This window comes from Centrocercus urophasianus, unplaced genomic scaffold, assembly GCF_019232065.1.
Source record: "Centrocercus urophasianus isolate 14NV4802_14NV808 unplaced genomic scaffold, USGS_Curo_1.0 seq_15, whole genome shotgun sequence".
NCBI lineage: Eukaryota > Metazoa > Chordata > Aves > Galliformes > Phasianidae > Centrocercus > Centrocercus urophasianus.
In genome coordinates, this window is record NW_024884697.1 from 35,897,412 (window position 1) to 35,906,814 (window position 9,403).

Genomic DNA, 9,403 nt, shown 5'->3' on the forward strand with positions numbered 1-9,403 from the left:
AGATATAAATGTGATGGAGTTGGAGGACCACCGTTTTGAAATAAAAGATTAACCAGCGTGTGGAAGCATTGACGAGACAATGCAAATCCCACCAGCGCACATCCTGCTGCCCCAGGGAGGGATCAGGCTTGGAATTTTACACCAGCAGCGCTAATCCCACAGTGCTCTCTTTCCGGGAGCACAGAAGGCTCTTCCAATAATGTCAGCCTATCAGATAAGCACAGGTGGCTACTGACAGAGAATCAACATGCATTCATGGCTTGGATTTCTAAGGCATGCCTTTGTACACACCAAACCAAAAGGTCAGGAAGTCTGTTCCTGCTGCTGAGGAACTTTTTTCCTTCTAGTGAGGTCAAAATTTAATGTATACAGTTTCGCTAGTTCTGTTTGTTCTTAGAGTAATTCTGAGAAGGAGGAAAGGTCCTGCAAAATAACGATGTAAGAAAATCAGATGAACAGCAGATCTGTGTTTTATCATAGCTAGAATTTTTATGGTTCACAGGAGTTTTAGCAAACTCATTATGCAGCACCTCTGTGGTTAGCACCAACAGCCACCGAATAGCTTGGCAGTCAACCAGAATGAAACACACTCAAAGAAAAGACAGAGTCATATCTTTAACGTTGCCCCTTGACGATATGCATGGCAGATGCCTGTTTCATGGGCAGCCAGCAGATGTGATGTCAGTTAGATCTTCATCTTAGGAAGCAGTTTCACTTCCTGTTGCTTTGGCAGACACTTTCAAGTATTTCAACACTGGAAGGACTACAGAGGAAGAACCTAGCAGTACTGACTCCACCTGAGCAATTCTTCTTTTAAAAACTTCAAAAAAAATACCAAAAGCATTGAAGAATTATGAAAATCACCTTTTTCTTTGCTGTGCTGTTCTTGCTTGATCGCTTTGTTTGCTGTCATACATATGACCAATATCCCTTGCCTGACATAGAAGATGCAAAGTTCATTGAAGACTGTGTGAGAGCTCACAATGACTTCCGATCCAAAGTGAATCCACCAGCCAGCAATATGCTTCGTATGGTAAGGAGACTTCTGTGATCTATTTGAAAATTAATTAAGATGGTGCTGCTGATTTTAGACCATCCTCGTTTGCATTTCCTCTGTGCTTTTCTTTCCCTTTTTGTCAGTGATTTCTGCACTATGTATGATCATTCTTGGTAGGAAATAGAAAGCAATTCATTTTCGCAGTACTGTTCTATCTTAATAATTGGAAGGGGATTTCTTGTATAGGAACAGATTGTTGCTCTAATTGTCAGCCACAGCTAAGGACTGTATTTAAATGAAATATTCAGTTCTCAGCATTTCATTTACCTTTTTCAGAGAGAGACAGTAATCTTCATTATATTAGCCCAGTTTTCTTACAAGAAATCTGTTTGGTATTAAAAAACTCCTGGAAGGCAACCTGTACCACAGGGTTTATTGGAAATCTAGTCTCTTGCCTTGTTTCCTCCAATCTAGAATATGTACTGAAGAAAGAGATTTGCTTGGACATTCAAATAAATGCCTCATTTTGATTTGCTGCAACAGGGCTTGGAGAGCAGGGGTGCTAGTATCTGGACTAGAAAGCAGATCTCCCCATAAATGTAATGGATGTCAGAACAGGCTGTGTATCAGTCTTAGCTTGCTCAATGGAGTGTGTAAGGAGAAGACAGATAGGTGGGGGAGATAACCCTAGTCAGCTCATGTCATTGCTTTGAGCCTTCAGGCAGTGCTGCTTAGCTGAAAAGGAAGCTAAATGCATAATCACATCAATGCTATGAGTCATTTTATGTAAAGAAGATCACAGCAAAGAAGTAACATTCATACTACTCATGATTTTAATTTCTTGGAACTTTGTTAAATCTATCTACATTTAATTGATAATGGAAAAGCACCAGAGGCAACTTAGCTGCTCGGAGCAAAGATCCAGCAATGCTGGAATAAGAGGACAAATATAAAGAAACCTGTTCCATTGTGTTTGAAAGCTCACAATGGACTTTTCTTGCATGACTTTTTTCGGTCTCTGCAAGTTTTTATCATCCCTAACAACTCACAGCAAATAGCTGCACAGTCTACCTACAAGCTCCGTGATGATATCTCCCAGCATTTTATTTGCTTTTGATAACTACTAGCTTCTTCTGATAGGCTCTGGTGCCTGTATTGGGAAGAACATGTGAGCATTGCTTGTTTACATACTTAACACAAGATAAAAGCTGCTGTATAGGATGTTGCTTTATGAAAGCCTTCCATTCTTAGGATGATCGTGCTCCCCTATGTTCTCTGCATCCCTTCCAGTTCCAATGTCTCCTTCTTAAAGTGAGGTACTGTGCACAGTTTTTAACAGGACTTGTAGTGTACTTACATATTTTTTTTCATTCTCCATTCCTTCTCAAGGAATTTCTAAAACTTTGTCATTTATAGCATGTATGGGAATTACTGAGTCAGAGCCTGAACCTCTGATTGATCACCTGAGGCGAGCCATGAGTCAGCCAGAGGAGCACAGGTGAAGGCAATTCAGCTGTGCTGCCGGAAGGGGTGGAGCCAGGCTGCCCCCCCTCCTAGACCTATTTAAGAGCTGGCTACCAGCAGGGAAGGATCTCTTCTGGAGATTGCCTTTATTGGTGTTTTGTGGTGAGCCCAGCATAAGGGTAAGCCTTCCATTTATTCTCTCTTGTTATCATAGTCTACTTCGCCTTACTCTCTTGTTTATTTTGTGGTTGTAACATCTTGATATCTATTGATTATACAATAGTACTACTCGGCATTGATTTATGCATGGTAATGGTCAGCTCCAAACCTGTCATTATGAACACAGAGCTAAAATTCTTTTTTTTTTTTTCCTTACATCCCTTCACTTACTTACTTTAACTTATTTATTTTTCCATACCTACTTTCACTTGCCATTTTATTGCCTGGTGGCATGAATCTTTCTGCAGTCTCCACGCAGACATAGCAGCTTAAACACTGCAGTCCAGCTCTAAGCATCGTAACAAGTCAGATATTACAGAACAGTGAGAGGTGCTACATGTCCACTAATATCTGAGGGAGAAGGAAGAAGAAAATCTCTTGCTTTAAGAATAGAAAAGACAAGACAAAGAAGCTGAATGCAAAGAAAAAAAATAGCAGTCTTCTCTTTTAGAATACCTGAATCTGCCTAACTCACTGCAGTTCAGGTTACATTGTATTTTCCTTCTTTTCTACAGTCCTGGGATCCTGCTTTAGCTAAATCTGCCAAGGCGTGGGCGAAGAGGTGCATGTTTGAGCACAATATCTATCTTAAAATACCACAGAAGATGCACCCCACCTTTACATCTATTGGAGAAAACATCTGGACTGGCACCGCCACCATCTTTTCTGTGCACGTAGCTCTGACTGACTGGTTTAATGAAGTCAGCAGCTATGATTTCAACACCCGTCACTGCACTGACAAGTGTGGTCACTACACCCAGGTGAGTCTTACGTGCCCAGTGATTTATTATGCTTAAAAAAAAAAAAATGCAGACATGGACCAGACTGCTTTGGAACACAAGTTATGGCAGGGTTTTTACTCCGTATACTAGTGCTCAATGAGATTGGAAGTAAATTCTGATCTGCAGGGCTGTCTGAGCTCTGTTTCATTAATGGTTGGAAGAGATTATCTCCCTGGCTTCTGAGGGAGGCAGGCAATAGGTGCCAGACCACCTATCAGTCATTGGTCCCAGGCACACTTTGGGTTGTCAGCGTTGCCTGTTTTAAACTTTCACAAGATCCTTCCACTCAGTCACCAACTCCTTCATCAATACTGTGAATTCTGGTTCTGGTTGCTTTTACAGACCTTGATCAGGGGCATCACGTTTCACTTTTCCCTTCAGGTTGTTTGGGCAACGAGTTACAAAGTTGGCTGTGCAGTTCACTTCTGCCATAGAATTCACAATCTTCAAGGATTCAACAATGTGGCGCATTTTGTTTGTGACTATGGGCCAGCGTAAGTCAATTATGGCATTTGGGGTTTCATGCTTTTGTTTTTAAATGTGTTTTAATAACAACATCAGATTTTACCAATGGCAGGAACATTATAACAAATTTCAGAAGCTATGTCCACCAATCAGTGGTTCCCCTGACCATCTAAAGCATTAGGTGCTGGGCAGTCTGAGCTGCAGAAAATCACTCTCTATAAAAGCAGACGAGCAGATCCTGGCATAGGGCACATGCTGTCAGCGAGGGCTGTGGAATAAAATCCATTTTCTGGACAAAATGAGATTGAGAGAAAACCTCATTGTTCTCTACAGCCACCCGAAAGGAGGTTGCAGTGAGTGGGATGTCAGTCTCTTTTCTCAGGCAACAGTTGATAGGATGTGAAGAAATAGCTTCAAGTTGTGTCAGGGAAGGTTTAGATTAAATATTAGGAAGAATTTATTTGTAGAAAGGTGGTCAGGCATTACTGACCAGGGAGGTGGTGGTGGTGTCCTCGTACCTGGAGGTATTTAAGAGATATATGGACATGGCAATAAAGGGCAAGGGTCAGTGCTGAACCTGGTAGTGTTAGTTGATGGTTGAACTTTGTTGTCTTAAGTGCCTTTTCCAACCTAAATTATTCTCTGATTCTAGTATAAAAGGAAGACAGTGCTCAAGTTCATCTCATGCTTTGTGATTTCTAGACATACATTTCATGGATTTTTAAAAAATACAGATGGGTAATGAGGGACTAAAAGCAGATTCCCGTACACTTGGGCTGAATACTACAGCATTGCACAAGAAACCTCTGCATGTCAGTGAGAGTATGAGTCTCACCTAAGTGGAATTTCAAATAGTGATAATGATCCTTTTTTGGATAAGGGTTGTTTTGCCCAATAATAGCTTCCCAATAAATATTATTCTAGCATGTGTGTTTAAAGTGCTCTTCCAAAGACTGAGCTAACAAAATACTGTTCTTCTCCTCCTCAGGGGGAATTACCCAACAAAACCTTATAAAGCAGGACAACCATGTAGTGGATGCAGTAACGACCAGTGTGTGGGCAATCTCTGTGGTAAGATCAAAGTGATTCACTAAGGAGATGCATAGAAATAGTGGTGTCGTAAGTATCAGTAAAAATACAGTAGTGGGTCAGTTTGCACTAAGTACATAGTGGGTCTGTAACCCACCACAGGACTAAAATCAGGTTAGGATAGTGTATGAAGTTATCAATTGGAACATTGTGTAATTTAGGGTTCCTGGAGGTACAAAGCAGAGTTTCCAATCAAAAGATGTATCGATTAGATTACTTTTTACCTTTTATCTGTAGGGAAGTCAAAACTAAAATATACCCAACAAATATTCCCATCTGACTTTTTTTCCCCAGGATAAATAGTATATTCAATTTTTCCATTCATTTATATGTCCTAACAAATTTTCCAGGAAACTGTACTTCTGAACCAATAATGAGACTATACTGAAAAATACTTTGTTTTAACTGTTAGAATTTTCTGAAATAAAGCAATGAGAGCTTGTTTTTCCACAGCAGTTTGCAGCCGTGAATCTTAATTGTCTCACCCAGTCCCAAATTAGTCAGAAACAGTGTTTTAAATGGTCAGAGAGTAACAGGCATGCAAGAGTGTCTTAAATATTACTCCTGTGCAGCGTTTCACAGGAGATGTTCTCTACTAGCCAGACTCTAGATAGCTTCAGCTGTAAAAATAATTGAGCATTTGCTATTTGTTTTCCTTCTGTGATGTCCTAGCTGACTCATTTTGAAGTCACAGGCTGACAGGCCACAGAAAGGCTATCAGCATCACAAAGACTAGGGGGACGGAGAGGAAAAAGAGAGCTTCTGTTAGTTCAGTGCTAGATCCTACAACCAGTTTTGCTATATTCTCCTACAGGACAAAGACTGTTGCATTGATGTCTTTTTTTCTGATCTCTCCACAGTAAACGCAGAACGTGAGAAACTTATAAGTATGTATTTGATTGCTTTTCACTGTTTTGAGTATGGCTAAGCTGATCAGGCTTTAACAATCATTTCTTTATTCTTTTTTAGGTTATACCAACTGGTATCCAGACTGGGACACTCTGCCGCAGCCACCGCAGCCCCGTCCCCCCCACCCTCCAGCCCGTCAGCCTCCGGCCCACACACCCACAACTGGGCAGCTGCATTCTTCCTGTGACCACTACTGTGTTAGTGTCTTGATTTTAAGGCCACTATTTTTGGTACTGAGTGCTGTAGGTGTTCGGTTAGCGCAGCGGTGGTTTCCACACGTTTGTATACATGTAATGATTGCTAAGATGCTGATAATGATTCTACCATTCCATTAGAGAACTGCGTGTTTGATAAAAAGCAGTCATCTCTGCTATACTTTGTGGTGTTTATCCAATGCAAAATGCTTCTGCATTCACGAGAAGATTTAAATGGCTGTGCATGGAGTTGCTCTAATTTATTAGTGTGGCTTCTACATCTGTAAGAGCCTCTTAACTCAGCTTCGGGGGAAGTTTGCTGGAAGGACCATGTAGGCAGTGTACTGCTGCATATGCTAATAAGCCTTCTGGAAACCTGGAGCATCACAAAGATCTGAATCATAGAATCAAAGAGTATCCCAAGTTGGAAGGGACCTCAATGATTATTGAATCCAACTTCCAGCTCCATGCAGGACTACCAAAAAATCAGGGGACCTGAAGTGAAAAAGGCCAACGAAAAAGCTCTTTTTAAGGCTTTTCAAAAAAGATGGAGACAGCGACCCAGACAGAGGGCCTGCCCAGAAGTGTGGCTGTTCAGGTCTCCAGCTGCAAGGAGTGCGTGAGCCTGCTGCTGCCTGGGGAGGGGTGGCAGGGATTCCACCTGTGTGAGGTGTGAGCAGGTGGATGAGCTGCTCAGCCTGGTGGTGGAGCCCAAAGAGGAGGTGGAGAGACTAAGGACCAGTAGGGAGTGTGAGCGGGAAATCGACTGGTGGAGTGACTTGCTGGTGTGCCAGAGGGAAGGGTGCCAGGGAGATATCCCCAGAAAGGTGTGGACCCCTGCCCTGTCACAATCAGACAGACCTGACAGATGAGAAGGGTTGGAAGAGAGTTTCAACTCAGCATCACTGAGCCCGGTTCCCCAGCTCCTGCTAAGCAACAGGTTTGGGACGCTGGAAATTGAAGGGGTGATGAGTGGTGAGGTGATGGAGGATCTGTCTAGGAGGGAGCCTAAGGCGAGGTGGTCACCCCCACAGCTTTAGACTGCCTCTGTCAGGAAAGATAGAAAGGTGATCGTAGTGGGTGACTCCCTTCTCAGAGGAAGGCCCAGGTCAGGTGCATAACCAGGAAACTCCCAAAGCTGGTCAAGTCCACTGATTACTTTCCATTACTCATAGTTCAGTGAGCAGTGATGAAATTGCTCAGGGAAACCTGTAAACTATGAAAAGAGATTTCAGAGGTTTAGTGCATTTAGTTCAAGGAAAAGGAGCTCAAGTGATCTTTTGTTCTATACTTTCAGGGGCAATGAAGGACACAGAGTGGGCTTGGAAAGCCCAAGCAATGAATAATTGACTCAGAGGCTGGTGTCGAAGCAGAAACTTTGGGTTCTTTGATCATGGCCAATTGTCCATCCGTGGAACCCACCTGTCTCAAAGAGGGAAACAATCCTCAATAAAGCTAGCAGGGCTTATCAATAGAGCTTTAAACTAGCTACAATGGGGGAAGGAGACACAACAGGGCTCACCAGAGATGAGCCTAAGGGAACAGTGCTGGAACTGGGGGAGTGGTAGATGACTCACACAGCATGGACAACAAGCAGGAGGAGCTGGAAGCGATTGTGAGGCTAGCTGTGACCTAGTTGCTATTACCAAAACATGGTGGAACCATTCCAATGACAGGAGTACTGTGATGGATGGCTACAAGCTCTCCAGAAGAGATAGACAAGGAAGGAAGGATGGTGGTGTGGCACTTCATATTAAAGTGTGTTTTGATGTCAAAGAGCTTGGGGTTGTGAATGATAAAGTTGAACATCTATGGGTAAGGATCAGGGGAAGGCCTGTAGGAGCGACATCTTAGTGGGGATCTTTTATAGACCACCTAATCAGGATGAAGTGATGGATGAGGCATTCTATGAGCAGACTGCAGAAGTTGCACAATTGCCAGCACTTGTTCTCATTGAAGACTTCAACTTCCCTGATATATGTTGGAAATACAATACTGCAGAGAAAGCATTCCAAGAGGTTTCCAGAGTGCATGGAACATAGCTTCTTTACTCAGCTGGTATGAGAGCCTGCCAGGGGTGGTGCCCTGCTTGACCTGCTCTTCACTAACAGAGAAGGACTGGCGGGAGATCTAAAGGCTAGGGACTGTCTTGGGCAGAATGACCACGAAATTGTAGAATTCTCTATTCTAGGAGATGTCAGAAGGGTGAGTAGCAAAACTGTTATCTTGAACTTCTAGAGGGCGGACTTTGACCTGTTTAGGATGCTTGTTGCAGATATCCCTTGGGAATCCCTCCTTAAGGGCAAAAGGGTCCAGGAAGCCTGGATGCTCCTCAAGATGGAAGTCTTAAAGGCACAAGAACAGGCTGTTCCTGAATGCTGTAAGGTGAGCCGTAGGGGAAGAAGACTGGTGTGAATGAACCAGGAATTGCTTTGAGACTCCAGAAGAAAAAGAGATCTATGTCCTTTGGAAGAAGGGACAGGCTACTTGGGGGGATTACAAGGAAGTTGCTAAGGTATGCAGGGTGGAAGTTAGGAAGGCAAAAGCCCAACACAAGCTCAGTTTGGCCACTGCAATGAAAGGGAATAAGAAATCCTTTCACAAATATATCAACGGTAAGAAAAGAACCAAGGAGAATTTCCATCCTTTACTTGATGCAGCAGGGAATGTGACCACTGAGGATAAGGAGAAGGCTGAGGTCCTCATTGCTTTCTTTACATCTGCCTTTAATAGGCAGATCAGACATCCTCAGTGCACTTTACACCCTGGTCTGGAAGTCTGGGATGCTATGCTGAATACATCTGGGTGATTCAGGCGGAGATGGTTAGAGAGCTCCTCCTCCATCTGGACTGTCATAAATCCATGGGACCGGAGAGGTTCCACCCTCAGGTGCTGAGGGAGCTGGCAGAGGTGATTGCCGAGCTGCTCTCCACCATCTATCAGCACTCTTGGTTATCTGGAGAGGTCCCAGAGGACTGGAGGCTTGCTGATGTGACTCCCATCTGCAAGATAAGGTAAGGAGAATGCAGGGAACTACAGGCCTGTCAGCCTGACATCAGCACCAGCGAAAGTTATGGGGCAAATCATCTTGGATGAGATTGCACAGCATGTGTGTGGCATCCAGGGCATCAGGCCCAGCCAGCACGGGTTCATGAAAAGCAGATTGGGCTTGACCAACCTCATCTTCTACAACTGGGTGACCAGACGATAGATGGGGAAAAGGCTGTTGATACAGTCAACCTAGACTTCACCAAAGCCTTTGACGTGGTCTCTCACAGGCTTCT

The 9,403-nt window shown here is 43.4% G+C and overlaps 1 protein-coding gene across 1 annotated transcript; it reads left to right on the top strand.

The window, feature by feature from the left end:
* The first annotated feature begins 739 nt into the window (after positions 1–739).
* LOC122158842 (glioma pathogenesis-related protein 1-like) lies at positions 740–9,403 on the top strand. Its single transcript, XM_042815867.1, has 6 exons — positions 740–1,033; positions 3,196–3,441; positions 3,844–3,956; positions 4,916–4,998; positions 5,877–5,903; positions 5,986–9,403. The coding sequence occupies exons 1-6, from the start codon at positions 854–856 to the stop codon at positions 6,258–6,260; spliced, it is 924 nt and encodes a 307-aa protein (XP_042671801.1). The 5' UTR covers positions 740–853; the 3' UTR covers positions 6,261–9,403.

What these genes read in the sequence shown, in the direction of transcription:
- LOC122158842 (XM_042815867.1), top strand. Translation starts at nt 854, where the DNA reads ATGAAAATCACCTTTTTCTTTGCTGTGCTGTTCTTGCTTGATCGCTTT. An exon ending in AGTGTGGTCACTACACCCAG is followed by an intron (nt 3,442 to 3,843) that starts GTGAGTCTTACG and finishes TTTTCCCTTCAG; the next exon opens with GTTGTTTGGGCAACGAGTTA. An exon ending in GTGTGTGGGCAATCTCTGTG is followed by an intron (nt 4,999 to 5,876) that starts GTAAGATCAAAG and finishes ATCTCTCCACAG; the next exon opens with TAAACGCAGAACGTGAGAAA.